General features: G+C 42.4%; 1 protein-coding gene across 1 annotated transcript in view; it reads right to left on the bottom strand.

The window, feature by feature from the left end:
* LOC126253010 (WD repeat-containing protein 54-like) overlaps positions 1-25162 on the bottom strand; it is a 58107-nt gene that overhangs the window by 10178 nt on the left and 22767 nt on the right. Inside the window, exons 3-4 of the mRNA XM_049954063.1 lie at positions 15896-16109; positions 10823-11048 (exon numbers count right to left, since the gene is read on the bottom strand). Coding sequence (XP_049810020.1) covers positions 10823-11048; positions 15896-16109 — 440 coding nt within the window. The remainder of the gene's footprint in view (positions 1-10822; positions 11049-15895; positions 16110-25162) is intronic.

Raw genomic sequence — 25162 nt, 5'->3', positions numbered from 1 at the left:
TGGAAGGACCATGCAAAACAGATAGTGGGAAAAGCAGACACCAGACTCAGAATCATCAGAAGAATCTTAAGGAAATGTAACTCATCCACAAAAGAAATGGCTTATATGGTGCTTGTTCACCTGATTCTTGAGTATTGTTCATCTATTTGGGATCCCTATCAGATAGGACTGATAGAGGAGATAGGGAATATCCAATGAAGAGCGGCACATTTCGTCACAGGATCGTTTAGCTGGTGAGAGAGCATTACAGAGATGCTACACAAACTCCACTGGCAGACGTTACAAGAGAAGCATTGTACATCACGAAGAGATTTACTATTAAAATTTCGGGACAGCACTTTTTAGGAGGAGTCAGACAACATATTACTTCCCCCACATACATCTCGCATATTGACCATGAGGACAAAATTCGAGAAATTAGAGCAAATACAGAGGCTTACTGACAATCATTCTTCCTACGTACTATTCGCGAGTGGAACAGGGTTGGCGGTATCAGTTAGTGGTACTGAAAGTACCCTCCACCAAAAACCATTTGATGGCTTGCAGAGTATGATGTAGACGTATGGTCACAGTCTATGAGGTGTTACTTTTTTCGAGGCTTTGAATTATATGAACTGTGTTCTTTTTTCCAGAAGATGCCGATATTTTTTTCTCCTTGCACACATAAGGACTCTGAATAAATTTTAGATATATTTCCTTTGTAAATTAAGTGGGAATCTAGAGAAAGAAAACTATTTGTATGTATTCTTTTTTTGTATGTATGCATGTCCTGGTGGAGGAAATATTATTTTATTGATGAAGAGTAATTTTAATTAGAATTTCGAGTAGCTTTGGTGCAGTGTTAACTAAAGTATTAATAAATGTTTAAAGAAATATATAATCGAAATAATTTAATTACAATCACACAGAAAGTTGTGACTGCTTAAAAGTTTGTTTGTTTTTGGTAATACGCTGCTTGCAATACATTTTTAGACATAAAAACAGAGATCTAGGTGTTTTTAACGGTTTATTGCACCACTGAAATTTGTAGCTTTGATCCCTGCCCTGTACTGCATAGTTAGAAAATTCATTACTTTTTTACTGTCTCAATGCACTTTGCTTAATTAAGATTTTCCTTTTATTATTGTGGTAGAGCTGAAGATCAGTCAATAACCGCATTCACAATGCCTTCTGGTGGAAGTGTGGGGTGGTGTCTTATCTGTAGTCTCATCAGAACTTCACCGTGCACTAGCGATACATTGACACAGGGGTTAGCATTAGTTTTTCTGGGTTATTGAAAAACTGATATACAGGTTGAGATACTAAAGAACCTCATGGTACCAAAGTGCAGAAGATAGTAATTTTATCTTATAGGAAGCAGTGTAGTTTTTTTACGGTGTCATGTAAGTAGAGTTAGTGAAGTGATAATGAGAGGAACAGAATTAGGTAGCCCGGTGTTCTTGCTATAGTAACCCTGCCGGATGTGCAGATGGCTGGAGGTGATCTCTCCCACCATTTCCGCTACCTAACTCATCTCTACAAGTGTATTCTGCTGCACTGGCAGTTTACTAGGTGCTCAGTGCCTATCTGGAAATAGTGCCTGTTACCCAGCTAAATGATACTTGGTCTTTGCTCTTCTACTTTGGAATGATCCTCAAATACCTTCAGTTAAAACTTCCGGGCTGAGAGGCCGTGGTCAACGTATAAAATTCCCACCGAACGTTTTGTCTCCATCTGCGGGAGACATCTTCTGAGGTCGTCCGGCTACTGCCACTGAAGCTCCAAGTACTCTCGCATTTATAGAGCACATAGAGGGCACCACCATTCGTCATGTGATGGTATGCCTATCATTGGAAGGTGTCATCATTCTCGATTAAGAGTAATCAATTCTAATTTCTCCCACATCCTCTCCATCATAGCTGATAAACCCTGCCTCGCAGACCTACTACATTTACCACATCTTCAGAAACTCCCTCCCACCACCACACAGAATCCAGAACCTAAACAGACCCGAAACACAGTTATCAAACTTTTTCTCAATAAGCCTTAGACCCACATAGATATCAGCCATTTCCAAAGGCCATACTTTTTGCCCCACTTCCAAATTCAATCATACTGGACTTGTTATAGGCCTTCTCTCATTCTCCTGATCCCTACAGCAGAAACGCTTTTTCACCACCAACCCTACCAATCAGACTCAACACAAAGCCAATGTTGAACCCTGCCTGGCTCAGTTCACTCCTCCATCCATCCATGATCCATGCCAACAGCCCCCAAATCGGCACCTGTTAACATTCCAGAATTTCTTAACCTCAAACTTCTGCAAATCCCCCAACACAGAAACTAACCTCACATCTATAGAAAAAACTGCAATCCACTACCTAAAAACTGATCCCAACCTTATAATCAGTCGACAAAGGCTCCACCACTGTCGTTTTGTACCAAGGGATTACCTGACTTAGGGACTCCACCAACTGTCAGATTTGTCCACCAGCAAACCCAGCCAGAGTGACCCTATTCCATAAATCCAACAGGATCTCAAATCTCTCCTCAAATCCTTAGACTCATCTCAGAAATACACCCCCCCCCCAAAAAAAAATAAAATGAAATAAAATAAATAAAAAAATAAAATAAAATAAAAAATAAATCTCTCTATCTCTCTCTCTCTCTCTCTCCCTCTCTCTCTCTCTCTCTCTCTCATCACTCCTACCACTCCCTGCACTCCTACCTTCTACATGCTTCCTGAAGTCCATAAAGCCAACCACCCAGTGGCCAGTAACTGTGCCCCCACTGAGAGAATCACTACTCTTGTTGACCAACATCTTTAGCCTATTACTCACACCTTACCCTCCTATATAAAAGACACCAACCAAAATCTGTCCCATACATCCTCCTACCACCACCACCACCACCACAACCACAACCTACTGCACTCCAGTCACAGCCATCACCTATCCCATAAAACGCAGAGCTGCCTGTGAAAGCAATCGTGTAATCTATAAACTAAGCGGCAACCACTACACAGCTTTCTATGTGGGCATATCAACCAACAAGCTGCTTGTCCGCATCAATGGCCATTGACAAACTGTAGCCAAGAGACAGCTGGACAACCGAGGTGCTGAACATGCTGCCCACCACAATGTGCTTCACTTCAATACCCCATGTCCTCAGCTTTCGCTAGCCCCTGTCCTTTACCCATCTATCCCCTTCCCTGCTCCCAATTTGACACTAGTCTTATATTGCGCCAACTCACCCATTAGTCTTTTTCCCCTCTACCTCTCGCCTTTACCACTCCCTCCCCCCTTGCCCACAGCACCTAGCAGCCCTAGCCTGTTCCACTGCGTACCTGCATGATTCCACATGTAGCACTGCACTTCCCCCACCCCACCCCACCCCTACCCTACCCTACTATCCCTTCCCTTCACTGCCCCAGCCTCCTCATTATGCCCACCACCCAAAGATTGCTTCTCACATCAGGTGCAGTTGGAGTTATGCAGTCCAGCCTCAATGGCCAGAGATGATGGTCATATGTGTGTGTGTGTTGTGCATTTTCTACTTCAGTAGGAGGCCTTTGGGCTGAAAGCTCATATGTATAGCTGTCTTTTTGTTGTCCCTGTCTTTAACTATAAACATCTCCTCAGTTTAGTGAACAGCAATCTATCCTTATCATAATAATATCGTCATTATTTCATCCCAGATTTTTCACTGTTTGATTTTGAGTGACATATTTTATTCAGTACATGCACTGCCCTAGCTTCAACCTGTTTTGCCTCAATTCAATCTTTACCTGTTGGACAATTAGTAATTACATTTTCATCATATACTTTTCACTGATATCAAGTGATTTGCTGAGTTCTTCCATCCTCACAACCTTGATCTTGTCCTTATGCTATACTGGTTAAAACACTTATCCAGGGGAGACTTTTTTGCCATCAAACTTGATGGACCTTGGACTTGGCATGTCAGTGGTGTCACATTCCATCAATTTGGTATCTAAGCCTAATCCCCACAAATCACTGCTTTTCACCAATTCTCATGTGATGTAGAGTCAAAAATCCTACTTAAGATAATACCTTAATTGTGCAGCAACTGTCATGACATGGTCTACTACTCACTCCTATTTTTACCTTCAGTCCTGAATGCAATTAATGTATGATTTGCATTTGTCTTTGACGTACCTTACAAATAAAAGGAATTAAAGATAGGACCAGATGGAGTGTGATGCAGAAATGAAAATAAAAAAGCAGCTCCACAGACAACACAGGCACTCTGTGAACATCTAGCCACATTCACATATTTAATGTTGTGACAACTCCACTTTTACAAAATTTAGCCTACACCTGACTATATTTGTTTGGAATCCAAGGCTTATCACGTTTCAGTCAAGTGCTATAGCTGCACTGCCTGTTGCACTGCACTCTTTATCGACAAGTCCAACATACCATGTCATGTGACTCACTTCACTTCATAAGGTGCACAGCCTGGCAGGTTACTCTGAATACATGTCACACATTTCATAGATTCATCCCTCAGCCTCTTACCTACTATTCCCAACATAACTGCTTTCTGTATGTCACTACAAGAAAAGAGCAGAGAAATGAGGAATCTATGAGCAGTTATAATACACATATGCTGGCATAAATGTAGCAGTTTAGTTTTGTATGAACGCTCTCGAATGATGGCTCACAGTGGACCTTGTGCTATGGCACTCAGCCTGGTTGCTGCACTAAGTTGGCAGTGGCTTATAGGGCACTATTAGCAACATGAATTGCTGCTGACTTGGCAGTGGTGCCTGGCAGTCACAGCTTTGCTGCTCTATGTTGCTTTCATTGCAGACTTGCAAAAACCCATTTACAGTGGCTGAATGTGTGTTGTTTGACTTCATCCACAAAGCAAACATTTATGAGTTTAAGTAAATAACAGCTGTAATCAAAAGACTATTGTCAGGATACAATTAAGCAATTAACCTGTATTCATAAATAAGACATCTTTCTGGTGGAATATGAAAGAAATGATAAAAATTCCATGAAGCAAATGTTGTGTGTGTAGTACAACCAATCTAAATTTGCATAGTTATATCTTGAAAGAGACACAAAACATAATTCTTAGTACTGTGGCTCCTTATTCTCCATGTGTTTAACAGAGTATTGTGTATGCAAATGAGTTCGTTTACTTTTAAATAAATTTATAGATTACAAACAGCACAAAGGACATTCTGCTTAAAGCAAGAATGCATCCATTGAGCACTGAAACTTTCATACCTGTGAATTTCAACCACCTCTTTCACAAGACGTTTTTGTTCATTTCATTGTAATTTCACTCTACTAAGTTCTACAGAAAACAGATGTGCTGCTCCCTTTTTGAAAAAATTATTATTGCATCCATTATGGTGCCATGTGGTGATGTGATACCTCAACCTGAACTTTCATTTCTCAAAAATCATACTGAAGTTAGTGCTGAACTTGCATTAATGTAATATGAATTTACAACAAATCTGCAGATCTGACAGCATTCTACACAAATTTTCAGTGCCACATAATCACACACTCTAATCCTCCCACCATTCTGAACAACCTCCTACAAAGGACTGTCCCCCATCACACAATATCATGCTGGATTGGGAAAATTGAACCATATCCTTCGCCAGGGCTTCATCTATCATCATGCCCTGAAACGAGGGATACACTATGCAAGATCCTTCCCATCCCTCCTAAAGTGGTGTTCCATCACCCACCCAATCTACATGGCAGCCTAGTCCACCCTACACCATTCCGACTCCTAACCGCTTGCCACAGGGATCATATCTCTGTGGAAGACCCAGGTGCAAGACCTGCCCAGTCTACCCAGCCAGCACTTCCTTCCAGCCCTGCCACAGGCCTGTCCTATCCCATCAGAGGCAGGGTCACATGTGAAAGCAATCATGCCATGTACAAACTCTGCTGCAATCACTGCACAGCTTTTTAAATCAGTATGACAACCAACCAACTGTCCACCAGAATAAATGGCCACGGCCAAGAACAAAGTTGACCACCCGCTGGCACAACTGAACGTAATGTTTGATTTCAATGGCTGCTTCGCCACCCAGGCCACATGTCTCCTTCCTTCCACTACCAGCTTGCAACACAACCTTCAGTCCTATAACATGCCCAGCCTTGATTTTCACTAACCCACTCCGCACCCTCCACCAAAGCTTCCCCTCCCTCTAGTCTATCATTCTCTCCCAATTTATGTCTCCACATCATCTTCACCGTTAGCCATTCCCCACCAGCTCTGGCACCCATGCTTAGTCCCTGCATCTACCGCACCTTACTCCTGCATTCCTAGGCAACAAACTGGCTGTCTCCATTCGAGCTGCTAGCTAGCCATCCCCAACACGTTGCCTCCCGGCCTCTCTTTTTCCCCTCTACCCACCCCTTTGACACAACTGCCACTGCAATCCTGGCAGTATGTGGCCAGCACTGTGTGTGTGTGTGTGTGTGTGTGTGTGTGTGTGTGTGTGTGTGTGTGTGTGAGAGAGAGAGAGAGAGAGAGAGTGAGAGTGAGAGAGAGAGAGAGAGATTTATTCTGAAAGTTAGCAAGTTGTCTTTTTTTTTTTTTTTTTTTTTTGGGGGGGGGGGGTATTCGTCAACAGATCAATATTTCAGGTTTTTGGTGCATGGACTCCTTTACCACTGAAATTTACACATGACAAGTATCATTTCACTTGCTTGTATATAAGACATGTCCCAATTAGTTCATACCCACACTTCACACCCATATAGTGTTAGTTTGTCCTTGCCCAATTCTTGAGCAAATTTTAGTAATGCCACACATATGGTGGAAGCTGTGTAACTTACAATCACACAGTATCAAAGGAAAATGCATTTGATAAAACTATAAATTACAAAGAGACAGAATGCCTGACCAGTATTTATATCCAGGTGATGAAATTCCAGTACTGTTGATAGACATATTTAAAATGTGAAAAGAACTATTCCTAACTTTCAGAACTATTGTTTTCTCTATCAAGGAGGAAAGGTAGGATGAGAGGAACACAACTGTTTTCTAATTTTTACCAAACTATTCCTCTTGATGAAGGAAATGACAGTTCTGAAAGATAGGATTAGTTTGATCACTTCTAAATGTATCTACTGGCAGTACTGGAACATTGCCTCCTGAAGATAATTTTATTATAGTCCATTCAATAAAGGAAAATTAAAGAAAAAAATCATGTAGTCACAAATTGTTGTACAGTGGTAGGAGGAGTGTAAAGAACAACATACTAAAAATCCTGACTGGGCATGGGGTGGGGGGACATTTAAAAGTAACTTTCTTATGTTTTTCTTGACTGTCTCATTTCCCAAATTTATACCATCCCCTCTGTAGCTTCTCTTATGAATCCCTGTCAATGAAGTCTGCAGAGATTCCGGGGAGGGGGTTATTCTCCACAAAGTGGTGGAATACAGACATGAATTACTAATAATACTAATGCAAGACATGCTTATGGACAGAATCTATGTGGATCCTTGCACATTGTTCTACAATGTTAGAGGGCAATTGATTCTTAGTCATCCTACCGAGCGAGGTGGCGCAGTGGTTAGCACACTGGACTCGCATTCGGAAGGACGACGGTTCAATCCCGCGTCCGGCCATCCCGATTTAGGTTTTCCGTGATTTCCCTAAATCGCTCCAGGCAAATGCCGGGATGGTTCCTCTGAAAGGGCACGGCCGACTTCCTTCCCCATCCTTCCCTAATCCGATGAGACCGATGACCACGCTGTCTGGTCTCCTTCCCCAAACCAACCAACCTTAGTCATCCTGTACAGCAACTGTAGTGTTCTTCTGGGAAAGTTAACTTCCCCCACCACAAATGCCTCCCACTTTTCAGTTTACACACAGACCTCCACATTTCCTGTTCAGTTCTCTCATGTGAGTACACAAAATAATTTCGCTGAGATCATGTTTAGGTAGTGCAATTATTTACGGGTTACTGAGTCTTTATTTGCAGTTGTTAAATGAGCTATTATGTAAAAAATCTCAATGGTTGGAGCTGTCAACTGTCTACCACACTGAAGAGCCTGCTTAAATGGTAACACACTAACAATATGCATTCGACAATGTTGATTTCACTTGCTCCACTTTCAATGCTGGAGTACTTTTCACAGCTTGAGGGTGTCAAATGCATCACTGTTGTCTCAGGTCTCCCAATGAGGTCCAGAGGTGTAGATTGACTCCCACTGTGACAGAAGCAGTGTTCTTCATTTAAACATGGTCAATCCCATTATATTTGACATATTGACACCTACCTTACAAGATATACTGTGGATTTTTGGTAAGTGGCTCCACTCAGCACAGTCCCTCTGTAAGTGCTAGCAATTCCTGACTGGAAGAGATTTGTGCAGTATACCAGCAGCACGATTAAGTTAAGAGAAGGGCAGTAAATTTCTGTTCATTCATTAATTCACCAACAAGTGACTATAACATGGTTCCATGGGTTTACAGTAAGCTGTCAATGACTGACAGCAGCAAGCTGCCACATTTACCAATCTAATTCTGTTCTCACCAACACTATACAGGCCACTGACATCATACTTACTAACTGAGCACTTCTCAGCCATTGTTTATTGGAACATATTTTTACACAAAACTCACTTAACATTGCAAATAAGTACTCAATAAACTTAGAATAACTCCAGTTTAGATACATGTACTCAGTGAAGTTATTTTTTCTACTTACAGAAGAGGACTTGGCAGGTCATTCTGAGACAATACAGTCTGTCCATAAACTGAAAATGGAAGAATGCTACAACTGCTGTAGAGGACCACTAAGAATCAATTTCCCCAATGGCAGTCTAGAACAGTGTGCGATGATTTATGTAGAATCTGTCTACACTGTTTTCTTGCATTTATATTATTACAACTCATATTTGTATTCACTGTAGTGTTAACACTCTTCTCTATTTGTGCCAGGTTCTTGACATTGTTTTCTCTCCCTAACACATGTTTAAAAGATGGAAGAAACAGAGTTTGCCTCCATATCAAGTTCAAAAGTGATATCTTTCAATATAGGACCTATTTTACTCTTAGTGGTTTTTAGGACCTGCACAAAAGAAAGTAAATAGAATTACACGTGGAGTTCATACACACATATCTTGCAGACATCTCTTTAAAAAAGCTGGGAATATTAACCAGTACCACACAGTACATTTATCCATTTAAGAAATTTGTTACCAACAATTTATCTGGGTTTCAGAGCAACAGACACATTCACAAATAGAATACTTGAAGGAAAAATAATCTGCATTGCCCTTTAATGAATCTAACTTTGGCACAGAAATGGGTGAAATATGCAGTTATAAAGCTGACACATGGAAATAAAATGACTGATAGATAGCAGAAGTGTTTTCACATGTTCAGATGTTTCTCCTTAACAAATCCTTCTACACCATAGAGGAATACTGTACATGGTCAAGACCTACACAATGTTGAGGGCAATGGACAGAGCTCACACTGACTACAGATATACCCACTTAATTTGCTACATTTATGAGAATGCCATTCTAAATGTGAAAATAAAGGAAGACTAGACCAGTGTAGAAGTTCTTTTGAGGAGAGGTGTCAGACAAGCAGACACAATTATCACCTAAATTATTCACCATGGCTCTGAAGGATGTGTTCAAGTGTCTGTCCTGGGGACAGAAAGGTATCAACATAGATGGAAAACATTTCATCCACCTTCGCTTTGCAGATATCATCCGTAAACTGCCTATCCCTATAAATTCAAAAAGGGAAGTCTGACACACGCATTCTGCCAGTAACAACATATGGGCTCAAAACAATGAAACTTACAAAAAGCAGTGCAATTTGGTTCCGGGTATGTCAAATGGCAATACAGAGAGAGCAATGCTTGGAGTGAGTCTGAGAAACAGGATCAGGTTCAAAGAGATAAGGAGAAAAATGAAGGTCTATGATGTTGTTAGGCAGGTAGTGAGACTTAAGTAGTATCAGGCAGGACATAATGTAGTTTATTCTGAATATAATCTATGGAACTAACTACTTCAATATCTTTTTCTGTGTTAAGCCATTCCTGTTCTATGTTATCTGCTGACAGAATTTTTCTGTTTAGTCTGCTTTGGTGTAAATTGCTGTCAGTTTGTAAAATATATGTTTAGTAACACTCTGATGTTTGTGCTCTATCTTTGCTTTCATTTTCTTCTATGTAGGTAACTTAAATATCTCTGAGATTATTAAATAATTGCCTAACATTATGGTACATCTTCTTTCCCAGTTGAGTACTGGTAGCTGTGGGACAAAGTTCCTCATTAGTTACCACAGAATCAATTATTAACCTATGTCACTACCCTTGTTTGTTGAATTTATAAATATGTTTCTTCCCAAAAAACTCATCTCATAATTTTGCATTTACTGAATGTACAAAATGCTCTTAGATGGTACCCATATTGCCAAGGCAAGATTCTCCTTCTGTCCCTACAACTTATGGAAAGATTTATGTCAAACCATTGCATTTTAATTACTGTTTTTACAAATAAAGCCAATTTTATTTATCATGTCCATCAGCTTTTGTAGTTCCTTATAAAATGGACAGACATTTGATTACTTATGCTTAAGACATCAGTTTTAACAAGCCCAGTATATACTATGAATGTGTTATTCATTAGCATTTCATTTTGTTGAAGCTGTTACTTTTTAATCTCATAGGGTGGAGAGTCTGCACAGTGTACCTATGGCTAAAATAACGTTAATGATGAGACAATGCTATACAGATTTTTTGATGAAGTACCCATAGATACAAGTCTTACTGACCTAAGCAACATTTTAGCAATCTGATATTTGCAATACTTACCAATTTATCATTGGGTTCCAACTGCCAGATTCTAATAAAAGAATCTTCCGATACAGATAACAATAATCCAGCTTCAGGTGTAAAGTCGAGAGCTGTGACAGGACGTGCATGAGCTGTCACATCATAAAGAAGCTGACCAGATGGGCTCTCAAATAGGCGGAGGTGGCCAGAGAGATACCCCGCAATTACCACACTGTCACAGTTCACCAAAGATGTGCAAACTGAACTGAAAGCATGTACTCAACAGTTAGCAATAGATAATCTTTCAAAAAGAGATAGATTGTTACTAGCTAACAATTTTTAAAAAAATTAATTTATCAGACCATAAAAAAGGATGATTCAAATACAGAATTTCCTGAGCTTTCAGCCAGGTCCATCAGGTAAGAGGAATAGATCTATATTATACACCGAAGAGCCAAAGAAACTGGTACACCTGCCTAATATTGTGTAATGCCCCTGGGAGCACGCAAAAGTGCCGCAACACGACGTGGCATGGACTCGACTAATGTCTGAAGTAGTGCTGGAGGGAACTGCCACCATAAATTCTGCAGGGCCGTCCATAAATCCGTAAGATCTCTTCTGAACAGCATGTTTCAAGGCATCCCAAATATGCTCAATAATGTTCATGTCTAGGGAGTTTGGTGGCCAGCAGAAGTGTTTAAACTCAAAAAAGTGTTCCTGGAGTCACTCTGTAGCAATTCTGGATATGTGGGGTGTTGCATTGTCCTGCTGGAATTGCACCTTTCATCCAAATACAAACACTTTCTTGTTCACTTATTTTACGATGATTTCTTGTTCTTAAATAAAATGACTGATTAGATACAAAGTGTGACAAACCCAAATCTCTATTATACACTTCAGAGACATGTAAAGTACGGTAAGATATTACATCTCTTGCATTAAACATTTCCAAACCAGTAACATTTTTCACTTTATTACCATCATAACGAACAACAGCAACAGTAATCCATCCATTGCCAGCTTGAGCTGCATCTAATGAAAGGTGCAGGAAGATGTGCTAAAGTCCAAGTGACTGGAGATGTAACACATTATTATAGAAATTGAAATAAATAATTTTTTAATCTTTATTCATGTGTTTTATTTATAATCATAAACCAATAATTATTTTGATCTGTTGATACATTGAACGCAAGACGTACGCTCCATTGACCGGAGGCCATAGAGTGAGAACAGTTTTTTTTGTTCGTAACGCAATGCATTGCGTCACCACTGTGTGACGTCACTACTCTGCCTTGCCTTAGCGCTGGCGCCGTGCCAAGGCCACATCCCGTCCGCGCGCGGTCTAGAGCTCCTACCGCGCGCAGACGGGATAAGCCGCCTCCGGCACCGCCACCGCTCAAGGTCACGAGCCTCGCGCTCATATAAGTAAGTTACAGTCAAAGCCGACGTCAGTCGGCGAGCAGCTGCACGTGCTACTGCATGTTCCGAGATGCCTCGCTACAGCAGAAGATATCGGCGTGGCCGTCAAACTGTTTACAAGGCCATAGAGGATCTGGAAGTGAGAGTTGCTAACAAAGGATCACAAGTTATTTTGCAAGGTCCATCAGTGTTTTGTGGTTGTGTTATTAATTTCACACTTACGCAATTAGATGCAGCTCAAGCTGGCAATGGATGGATTACTGTTGCTGTTGTTCGTTATGATGGTAATAAAGTGAAAAATGTTACTGGTTTGGAAATGTTTAATGCAAGAGATGTAATATCTTACCGTACTTTACATGTCTCTGAAGTGTATAATAGAGATTTGGGTTTGTCACACTTTGTATCTAATCAGTCATTTTATTTAAGAACAAGAAATCATCGTAAAATAAGTGAACAAGAAAGTGTTTGTATTTGGATGAAAGGTGCAGGAAGATGTGCTAAAGTCCAAGTGACTGGAGATGTAACACATTATTATAGAAATTGAAATAAATAATTTTTTAATCTTTATTCATGTGTTTTATTTATAATCATAAACCAATAATTATTTTGATCTGTTGATACATTGAACGCAAGACGTACGCTCCATTGACCGGAGGCCATAGAGTGAGAACAGTTTTTTTTGTTCGTAACGCAAGTCTGTCTGAATGCACAATGGGCAAGAATGGATGCAGGTGATCAGACAGGATGTTTACGTACATGTCACCTGTCAGAGTCATATCTGGACTTATCAGGGGTCCCATATCACTCCAACTGCACATGGCCCACAACATACAAAGCCTCCACCAGCTTGAACAGATCCATGGATTCATGAGGTTGCCTCCATACCCGTAAACGGCCATCTGATCTATACAATTTGAAGTGAGACTCGTCCAACCAGCAACATGTTTCCAGTCATCAACAGGCTAATGTCGGTGTTGATGGGCCCAAGCGAGGCATAAAGCTTTGTGTCATGCAGTCATCAAGGGTACATGAGTGGGCCTTCAGCTCCGAAAGGCCATATCGATGATGTTTCATTGAGCAGTTCGCATGCTGACTCTTGTTGATGGCCCAGCATTGAAATCTGCAGCAATTTGCGGAAGGGTTGCACTTCTGTCACACTGAAGGATTTCTCCTCATTTGTCGTTGGTCCTGTTCTTGCAGGATCTTTTTCTGGCCACAGCAATGTCGGAGATTTTATATTTTACCGGATTCCTGATATTCACGGTACACTTGTGAAATGGTCATAACAGGAAAATCCCCACGTCCACACTACCTTGGAGATGCAGTGTCCCATCATTCATGCACTGACTATAACACCACGTTCAGCCTCACTCAAATATTGACAACCTGCCATTGTAGCAGCAGTAACTGATGTAACAACTGCGCCAGACACCTGTTGTCTTACATAGGCTTTGCTGACTCCAGTGCCCTATTCTGCCTATTTACATGTCTCTCTATTTCAAAATGGATGCCTATACCAGTTTCTTTGGCACTTCATTGTAATACATTTGTAAGGGGCTGAGCAGCAATTTAAAAGCATCTTTAACTTAGGTAAGAATGGAGGAATCAAAATGCTGTAATATTACTACAACAGAATCCTAGTATTCCAAGACAGTCATGGCCAGAACAACCTCAGATAACTGCAATGAAAAATAATAATAATAATAATAATAATAATAATAAGCAAAAAATTAAAAAAGAAGCAAAATTGGTACTACATATATTAGATACATACTTATTTGTAACAGAAAACCCTTAATTCTGTGAAAAAATTATGTATATATGAATATAATAATATATCTAAAAACAAAGATGATGTGACTTACCGAACGAAAGCGCTGGCAGGTCGATAGACACACAAACAAATACACACAGCTTGAATTTTGTGTGTGTGTTTGTGTTTGTTTGTGTGTCTATCGACCTGCCAGCGCTTTCGTTCGGTAAGTCACATCATCTTTGTTTTTAGATATATTTTTCCCACGTGGAATGTTTCCCTCTATTATATGAATATAATAATAACAATAAACAACTACAAACATGTAATAAGCAATTGGTACCTACATACACACAACCTTACAAACAAGCTTTTGACACTGTAATTAAAAAACAAAACTGTTGAGACTTTAAAATCTCTGTAAGTTTTTTCCTTTTTGTCTGCTTAGGGTCTCTTGAAAGCTGTGTAGTTCCCACTTTCTTTTAAGTATGCAGATGTAATTACAGAGGCTGCAGGTTGCTGCTCCAAATATGTTAACGCAGTTTCAAGTGCTGATGAGTGAAGCTCCTGTGCAGCACCTATGTACATTACCATCACACTTGTCATCAAGCAGTGTTCGCCTGTTAACAGCTTTGTTAGTCATCTCTACCAGATCACCACTGTTAAGGACAAATTCTACCATCTGCCTGAATCTGAGCAACAAAACTTTTTAGTAATGTCTTCATGGTTGGGAAAGCATTTGCCAAATTTGAAAGACGGTTATTCACTACTGTGAGGTCCTCAGTTCTGCAATGTTCTTCACAGTTTAGCAAGTTATTTCATGATCACCCATGTTATTTTGCAATGCTAATATTACTGTGGGTAACATTTTATAGTTTTCATTCATCTCTAAACAGATGAACTAGTGTATAACACTATTTCCCCAACAAATCTTGAAAGACTTTACAAAAACAGAACAGATGCTGCAACAGATGCTGCGTCACCTCACATGTCTCTGCCCTCGGATAAGTTGACTGCTTCATACTCTTTTTTTTATCACCATGAATGCTCCATGAGTTTATCATTTATTTCTGTTTTGTTGTCTACTCACCCACACTTTGAGATGTTACACTTTAAGCAATGTTGTTCCTCACCATTATTAGGAGGTGTTATTGCTTTAAATTTCTTTTGAAGCATTTCCATTTCAATGTTGTGCTTTTCTTGGGCATAAAATTTGACAGAACAGTGTTTGAATGCTGGGAAAAGAAGTAAACACTGGGACATGGAACAATAATGATGCAGGCATTTTTATAAATACAGGTATTCAATTTGTAAGTCAGCTGATATCTAGGACAGGCTGTTCCTCATGTGGCATGGTTCTCATGAGTAGCTTACAGCTCACACACAGGCAGGCACAGTTAGTACTGGCTACCTGTCAGGCAGCTCTACTGTACACTTTCTGTGCATGTGCGAGTCATTGGACACCCCTGCTTACAGGTGCTCAGTTATGGCAGTGCTGTCATACAGGACATAGCCAGGCTCCCTGACTGTCTGCATGGCAGCAGTTTGCCACCCCTGCCCACCAGAGTGCCCTACTGCCCACGAGTGCACACTTGAGCTGGAGCAGCCTGCCCTAGTGAGCCCCTTGTGCCATACAAATTACAACAATACAAGAACTTAAATGTAATATTATTGCAGATAGACTGTGGCATGTACTGACTGCTGTCCGAAATGGCCAAAATATGGCACCTTATTTTGAAACTAGAGGAAGATTACAAAATGCTGTAAAGAGACTGCAATTCAGTCTGTATCAATGTCATTTGCGCCTGAGTGCTATTGAATTTGTCACAACACAGGTGTTGTGTTAAAATTCATACATTTTTGACTGTTTTTATTATGTATTTTTTGCAAAATTACTGCTGGCCTATTTTTAACATGGTTCAAGCTACAATTAAACCTACCTGAAGCTGGGAATAGTAGCAAGATGGCTCATGCTGTCGTCAATTGCCCATATTGTAATAACACCAGAGTTATCAGTGGAAATCATCGTTTTTCTGCCACTCTCTAATGAGATCACTGCCTGATCGTGTGCCTTAAAGAGCCTTACCACTTCCAGTACCTGACAACTCTCCTCATCTGGATAGCAAAATATGTAGATATAGCCCGAACTGTTCCCTGTGTTGAACACAAATAAGTACTGCAATTTCCATGTATTTTACTTGACTACATTTTTAAAAATGGTTTTCATTAGTAAAGATGAATTTTAGAAGGAAATCTACATTTTGTCTATATTACCTATGCTAATGGAAAGTCCTTGGAGGAACGTAAATAATGTAAGCTCAACTGGGCTGACAGGTTGTGGCACGTGGAGTGGGCGAGGGGAGAAACAAAGTGGGGAGTGGGAGATAGTGATGGGCAAAGGTGACCGACACCTGGGAGGGAGAGGCAGCAGGTGCATGCGATAGCAATGTGTCTACAGTGAGCTTGTTCTGGCCTCAGGCGGAGGGAGTTATGTTCAGTGCACAATGACACAGAGAGTGGGAGGGGCTTCACAAAAATTATGGTAGAGCTAGTATATTACATGACTGCTTTCAAATGTGGTCCAGCCCCTGACAGGATAAGATAAGCTTGGACTGTAGCAGCATGTGCACGTGGGTGCAGTGGGCAGGTCTTACACTGTATCTTCCATATGACTTATGTGGCAACTCTTGGGGATAGTTGTAATGTAAGGACATAGTAGGATATTGTGTAGATAAGATGGGCACTGGAATACTATTTTGGGAGGGGATTGGATGGATCACTAGAAGCATGTTCTTTATTTCAGTGTATGATGGCAAACTGGTAACTGGCAGTTTGAGAGGGTGGGAGGGGGGGTGCGTCATTTGCAACTGGATACTGATGTTATTGCTGAACCATGTGTAAGGAGCAGTCAAATGAAAACCGAACACGTGCCACAATGAGACCATGGAATGGTTCCATTCAAAAGTAATTATCATTACGACATTTATCGCACTGGGAGACGAGACGGCCAATTCTTGTTTCGTAGAATGTGGTCCGTACTGATGGATCCACAGCCCTACTCACTCTTGCACTTCCTCGTCCAACTGAAACTGACACCATGCGTGTCTTTCTTCAAGTCACCAAAGATGTGAAAACCACATCATGAAATATCTGAGCTGTAGGGAGGAGGTTGTAGTGTTTCCCAACCAAATCACTAAAGTGTAGCTTTTGTCTGATTGGCAGGGTGGAGCGGGCATTATTGTGCAACATGATGACTTCATCTGACAGCATTCTTGGGCATTTCGACTTTATGGCACATCACAGTTTCTACAAAGTGTACTCACGGCACCTGCACATTCATTGTGGTTCCACGTTTGAGGAACTCAACAAGCAGAGTTGCAAGATAATGGATTTGCTGATTGACATTGTGGGGCCAGGCATTGTTGTGCAACTCTGCTAATTGAGTTCCTCAACAATGGGATCAGAGTCAATGTGCAGCACTATGACAAGGGCTATGCCTCGGTGATTTGGTTAGGAAACACTGCAGCAGCCTCCATATACCCCAGATCTTTCACTGTGTAGTTTTCACATCTTTGGTGACCTGAAGAAAGACACGTGTGGACATTGGTTTGAATCAGACAAGGATGTGCAAAAGTGGGTCCAGTTGTGGTTGGTTGGTTGGTTTAAAATGGGGGGAAAGGAACTCTTTCCAGTAGAACAATTACCCAAGGGAAAGAAGAAAACAAAGAAGATGTACGGCACAATAACAGAAGAAAGGAAGAACCGGAAGAATGACGGAAGGACAACAAACACTACAATGGACAAAAGAGGACAAGAAAACCACAGACACACACAAGAAACAGGGAGAGGAGATTAAAAACAAGAAAGCAGATTACCATGGCTGGCTGACCATGAAAATAATAAAAGGAGAAGCCAGCCACTCTGCAACACATTAAAACCTCCACCCTAAAAGCCGTAGGGTGGAGGACACAGAGGGACAAAGGATATGGGCTAAAACTCAGATCAAATGATAAAACTCAACCTCATGAATAAAACGTAAAACTAAAGTTGTTGCCCAACACCGAAGTTAGGGTGCTGGGAAAGTTAAAGGTCCACCACAGAGCAGCTAAAAGTGGGCAGTCCAGCAAGAGGTGAACGACTGTCATTTGGGAGCCACAGTGACAGTGAAGTGGGTCCTCGCGATGGAGGAGGTAACCATGTGTGAGCCATGTATGGCCAATGTGGAGACAACAAAGGACAACAGATTCCCTGCGAGAAGCCCACAGGGAAGATTTCCACACATTCACAGTCTCCTTAATGACGCACAGTTTGTTGTGCATACTGTTATGCCACTGTGTCTCCCACAGCCAAAAAACCTTGTGGCGTAAGACAGAACACAGGTCAGTTTCAGAAATGCCCATCTCCAGGAGCGGATTCCGTGTAGCCTGTCTGGCTAGTCTGTCAGCAAGTTCATTGCCTGGGATTCCAACATGTCCTGGGGTCCACACATACACCACTGAACAACTGGACCGTTCTAGGGCAGAGATGGACTGCTGAATGTTCGCTACCAAACGATGGCGAGGGTAATACTGGTCGATAGCTTGTAAGCTGCTCAGGGAGTCAGAACACAGAAGAAACAACTCACCAGAACATGAACGGATGTACAGAAGCGCACAAGATACAGCCGAAAGCTCTGCAGTGAATATACTGCAGCCAGCGGGCAAGGAATGCTGTTCAATATGGCCTCTGTGGACATAGGCGAAGCCAACATTACCATCAGCCATTAAGCCATCAGTGTAAACAACTTCAGGGGCCCGGAACACGTCAAGAATCAAGAGGAAGTGACAGCGGAGAGCGGTGGGGTTAATGGAGTCCTTAGGGCCATGCAAAAGGTCCAGACAAAGCTTCAGCTGAGGTGTACACCATGGAGATGTATGTGAATGGATCTCAAGTAGAGGTGGTAAAGGGAAGGACTCCAGTTCAGAGAGAAGGGATCACACATGAATCACAATTGTGTGCCCTGACCTGGGCCGCCGATGAGGGAGATGAACTGCTGCGGGTGGGAAAAGGAGATGGTAATTTGGATGCTCAGGAGAACTACAAGTGTGTGCAACATAACTGGCGAGGAGTTGTGCACGTCGCTTCTGCAATGAAGGGACTCCGGCCTCCACCAGGACACTGGTCACCGGACTCGTTCTAAAAGCTCCCGTCGCTAGGCGAACACCACAGTGGTGCACTGGTTCAGTAAATGCAACACTGAGGGTGCCGCGGAACTGTAAACCAGACTCCCATAGTCAATGCAGGATTCAACAAGGGCTCTGTAGAGCTGCAGCAGTGTAGAGCAATCTGCACTCCAGTTGGTGTTACTCAGGCAGTGGAGAGCACTGAGGTGCTGCCAGCAATCCCACTTAAGCTGATGTAGGTGAGGTAGCCAAGTCAATCAGACATCGAAAACCAGTCCTAAGAATCAATACGACTCCACTACAGTGAGTGGATCCTAATTAAGATAAAGTTTGGGTTCGGGGTGAACAGTACAATGCTGACGGAAGTGCACGACACATGACTTGACTGTGCCTTGTGAATGACTCCCTGTAGGTGCCGCTCAGCAGCACCAGTACTGGAGGAGCAGTGCGAAATGCAGAAGTCATCTGCATATAGAGAAGGGGAGACCAACGACACTACAGCTGCTGCCAGGCCATTGATGACCACTAAAAATAGAGATACACTCAATATGGAACCCTGCAGAATGCCATTCTCCTGAATACGGGAGGAACTATGGGAGGCACCAACTTGGACACGGAAAGTACGGAGCGACAGTAAGTTTTTGGATAAAAATTGGGAGCGGGCCCCGAAGACCCCCCCCGTACAATGTGGCAAGGATATGCTGTTGCCAGGTCGTCTGTCGCCAGGTCGTGTTGTATGCTCTACATAAGTAAAAACAGATGGCAACCAGATGCTGCCTTCCGGAAAAGGCTGTTTGGATGGCAGACTCGAGGGACACAAGATTATCAGTGGTAGAGCGATCCCGGCGGAAGCCGCCCTGACACGGACCCAGTAGGCCACGTGACTCCAGGACCCAACCCAACCGTCGACACACCATACAAGCCAGCAGCTTACAGAGAACATTGGTGGGGCTGATAGCTATCCACATCAAGCGGCTTTTTACCGGGATTCAGCACCTGAATGATGGTGCTCTCCCACCATTGCGATGGAAAGACGCCATTGCATGAGATCCGGTTGAAGATGACAAGGATATATCACTTGTAGTCAGATGACAGATGTTTAATCATCTGCTGTGGCTCCAATCAGGCCCAGTAGCTGTGTTGAGACAATGTGCAAGAGTGCTGAGGGGCTTCCACTCTGTAAATGGGGCGTTATAGGGGTCACTGTGGCGTGTAGTGAACGAGAGGACTTTCCTTTCCATCTGCCATTTGAGGGTGTGAAAGTCTGGGGGGTAGTTCTCCATCGCAGAGGCTCGAGCAAAGTGCTCGGCAATCACATTTGCATTGGTAGAGAGCACGCCACTGATGTTAACTGTAGGGATACCTGTTGGGGTCTGGTACCAAAAAAGATGTCTGATCTTCGTCCAGACTTGGGAAGGTGACGTATGGCACCCAATGGTCGACGCGTACCTCTCCCAAAACTCCTGTTTCCGTCGTTTTATAAGCAGGTGAACGTGGGCACATAGCCGCTTAAAGGCTATTAGGTGTTCTACAGAAGGGTGCCGCTTATGTCGCAGTAGAGCTCGCCGGCGCTCTTTAACTGCCTCAGTGACTTCCGGCGCCCACCAAAGGACTGTCTTTGACTGGGGGCACCCTAGAGAAAGAGAGATCGCATTTTCCGCCGCAGAAATGATCGTTGTAGTGACCTGCTTAGTCACAACATCGATGGCACCACATGGGCGAGATTCAAAGGTGACAGCAGAGGTGAAGGCTACCCAGTCTGCCTTTTTTAAAGCCCATCTGGGTAGGCATCCATGGGCATGACACCAGGGGAGTGACACGAAGATGGGGAAGTGGTCACTACCACACAGGTCGTCATGTGCTCTCCAGTGGATAGATGATGGGAGAAGTCCTGGGCTGCAAATTGATAAATTAATGGCCAAGTAACTGCCATGAGCCACACTGAAATGCGTGGTGGCCCCAGTATCTAAGAGGCACACATCGAGTTGGAACAGTAAATTTTCGACATCTCTGCCACGGACAGTAAGCATGGTGCTACCTCACAAGGAGTTGTGTTGTTGTTGTGGTCTTCAGTCCTGAGACTGGTTTGATGCAGCTCTCCATGCTACTCTATCCTGTGCAAGCTTCTTCATCTCCCAGTACCTACTGCAACCTACATCCTTCTGAATCTGCTTAGTGTATTCATCTCTTGGTCTCCCTCTACGATTTTTACCCACCACGCTGCCCTCCAATGCTAAATTTGTGATCCCTTGATGCCTCAAAACATGGCCTACCAACCGATCCCTTCTTCTAGTCAAGTTGTGCCACAAACTTCTCTTCTCCCCAATCCTGTTCAATACCTCTTCATTAGTTACGTGATCTACCCACCTTATCTTCAGCATTCTTCTGTAGCACCACATTTCGAAAGCTTCTATTCTCTTCTTGTCCAAACTAGTTATCGTCCATGTCTCACTTCCATACATGGCTACACTCCATACAAATACTTTCAGAAACGACTTCCTGACACCTAAATCTATACTCGATGTTAACAAATTTCTCTTCTTGAGAAACGCTTTCCTTGCCATTGCCAGTCTACATTTTATATCCTCTCTACTTCGACCATCATCAGTTATTTTACTCCCTAAATAGCAAAACTCCTTTACTACTTTAAGTGTCTCATTTCCTAATCTAATTCCCTCAGCATCACCCGACTTAATTTGACTACATTCCATTATCCTCGTTTTGCTTTTGTTGATGTTCATCTTATATCCTCCTTTCACGACACTGTCCATTCCGTTCAACTGCTCTTCCAAGTCCTTTGCTGTCTCTGACAGAATTACAATGTCATCGGCGAACCTCAAAGTTTTTACTTCTTCTCCATGAATTTTAATACCTAATCCAAATTTTTCTTTTGTTTCCTTTACTGCTTGCTCAATATACAGATTGAATAACATCGGGGAGAGGCTACAACCCTGTCTCACTCCTTTCCCAACCACTGCTTCCCTTTCATGCCCCTCGACTCTTATAACTGCCATCTGGTTTCTGTACAAATTGTAAATAGCCTTTCGCTCCCTGTATTTTACCCCTACCACCTTCAGAATTTGAAAGAGAGTATTCCAGTCAACAGTGTCAAAAGCTTTCTCTAAGTCTACAAATGCTAGAAACGTAGGTTTGCCTTTTCTTGATCTTTCTTCCAAGATAAGTCGTAAGGTCAGTATTGCCTCACGTGTTCCAACATTTCTACGGAATCCAAACTGATCTTCCCCGAGGTCGGCTTATACCAGTTTTTCCATTCGTCTGTAAAGAATTCGCGTTAGTATTTTGCAGCTGTGACTTATTAAACTGATAGTTCGGTAATTTTCACATCTGTCAACACCTGCTTTCTTTGGGATTGGAATTATTATATTCTTCTTGAAGTCTGAGGGTATTTCACCTGTCTCATACATCGTGCTCACCAGATGGTAGAGTTTTGTCAGGACTGGCTCTCCCGGGGCCTTGTTTCGACTCAGGTCTTTCAGTGCTCTGTCAAACTCTTGGCGCAGTATCTTATCTCCCATTTCGTCTTCATCTACATCCTCTTCCATTTCCATAATATTGTCCTCAAGTACATCTCCCTTGTATAAACCCTCTATATACTCCTTCCACCTTTCTGCCTTCCCTTCTTTGCTTAGAACTGGGTTGCCATCTGAGCTCTTGATATTCATACAAGTGGTTCTCTTCTCTCCAAAGGTCTCTCTAATTTTCCTGTACGCAGTATCTATCTTACCCCTAGTGAGACAAGCCTCTACATCCTTACATTTGTCCTCTAGCCATCCCTGCTTAGCCATTTTGCACTTCCTGTCGATCTCATTTTTGAGACGTTTGTATTCCTTTTTGCCTGCTTCATTTACTGCATTTTTATATTTTCTCCTTTCATCAATTAAATTCAATATTTCTTCTGTTATCCAAGGATTTCTATTAGCCCTCGTCTTTTTACCTACTTGATCGTCTGCTGCCTTCACCACTTCATCCCTCAGAGCTACCCATTCTTCTTCTACTGTATTTCTTTCCCCCATTCCTGTCAATTGTTCCCTTATGCTCTCCCTGAAACTCTGTACAACCTCTGGTTTAGTCAGTTTATCCAGGTCCCATCTCCTTAAATTCCCACCTTTTTGCAGTTTCTTCAGTTTCAATCTGCAGTTCATAACCAATAGATTGTGGTCAGAATCCACATCTGCCCCAGGAAATGTCTTACAATTTAAAACCTGGTTCCTAAATCTCTGTCTTACCATTATATAATCTATCTGAAACCTGTCAGTATCTCCAGGCTTCTTCCATGTATACAGCCTCCTTTCATGATTCTTGAACCAAGTGTTAGCTATGATTAAGTTATGCTCTGTGCAAAATTCTACAAGGCGGCTTCCTCTTTCATTCCTTCCCCCCAATCCATATTCACCTACTATGTTTCCTTCTCTCCCTTTTCCTACTGACGAATTCCAGTCACCCATGACTATTAAATTTTCATCTCCCTTCACTACCTGAATAATTTCTTTTATCTCGTCATACATTTCATCTATTTCTTCATCATCTGCAGAGCTAGTTGGCATATAAACTTGTACTACTGTAGTAGGCATGGGCTTTGTGTCTATCTTGGCCACAATAATGCGTTCACTATGCTGTTTGTAGTAGCTAACCCGCACTCCTATTTTTTTATTCATTATTAAACCTACTCCTGCATTACCCCTATTTGATTTTGTATTTATAACCCTGTAATCACCTGACCAAAAGTCTTGTTCCTCCTGCCACCGAACTTCACTAATTCCCACTATATCTAACTTTAACCTATCCATTTCCCTTTTTAAATTTTCTAACCTACCTGCCCGATTAAGGGATCTGACATTCCACGCTCCGATCCGTAGAATGCCAGTTTTCTTTCTCCTGATAACGCCATCCTCTTGAGTAGTCCCCGCCCGGAGATCCGAATGGGGGACTATTTTACCTCCGGAATATTTTACCCAAGAGGACGCCATCATCATTTAATCATACAGTAGAGCTGCATGTCCTCGGGAAAAATTACGGCTGTAGTTTCCCCTTGCTTTCAGCCGTTCGCAGTACCAGCACAGCAAGGCCGTTTTGGTTAATGTTACAAGGCCAGATCAGTCAATCATCCAGACTGTTGCCCCTGCAACTACTGAAAAGGCTGCTGCCCCTCTTCAGGAACCACATGTTTGTCTGACCTCTCAACAGATACCCCTCCGTTGTGGTTGCACCTACGGTACGGCCATCTGTATCGCTGAGGCACACAAGCCTCCCCACCAACGGCAAGGTCCATGGTTCATGGGGGGGAGGCACAAGGAGTTATGGGCATTAAAATCTCTCAAAAGTAGGAAAGGTTAGGGAGTCAATCAATGAGTGCAGCCAATACATTCAGGGGTACCACAACATCTGGAGGGAGATATTTGTTGCAGGTATTTCCTGCGTAGTCCGCATCCTGACCGCTACAGCTTCAAGAGGAGTTTGAAGGGGCACAGGTTCACTACATACTGAGTTCAGGACATAAACGAAACTCCATCCAACACTATTATATTCGTTACAGTTCTTGTAATATCCCCTGTAGCAGCGAACAGCAGGGGTCCACATTGCTAGGAACCAGGTTTCCTGGTGGTCAATGCAGGAAGCAGGTGTAAAGCTTAACAGTTGCCATGGTGGAAAAAACAGCTGCAATTCCACTGCAGGATGGTGTGATCGTGAGACTGGGAAGGCATGAAACACTCAATGAGGTAGTCTAAGCCATAGAGTCACCTGCTGCCACCGACTTATTTCCTGAACTGGCTATATCCATTCGTCTGAGGGTCTGGCGAGATATAGGTCATCAGCAGACACCATCTTCACCTCATCCTCAGACACAGAGCTTTTAGGCAGCGATGGTGTGAGTGCCACCGCAATTCCCTTGGTATTGGGGGTCTCCTTTCTGGATTTCTCTCGCTGATCCTTGGGTTTCTCTGGCTGGGAGGACTTCACTGATTCAGTCTCCAGGCCTGTGGATTATCATGAAGCCCTAAAACCAGCTGTTTTTGGTCACTTTAG

The sequence above is a fragment of the Schistocerca nitens genome, chromosome 4 (assembly GCF_023898315.1).
Source record: "Schistocerca nitens isolate TAMUIC-IGC-003100 chromosome 4, iqSchNite1.1, whole genome shotgun sequence".
Taxonomy (NCBI): Eukaryota; Metazoa; Arthropoda; class Insecta; order Orthoptera; family Acrididae; genus Schistocerca; species Schistocerca nitens.
The sequence above is the reverse complement of the archived record's forward strand: the minus strand, read 5'-3'. Positions and strand labels throughout refer to the sequence as shown.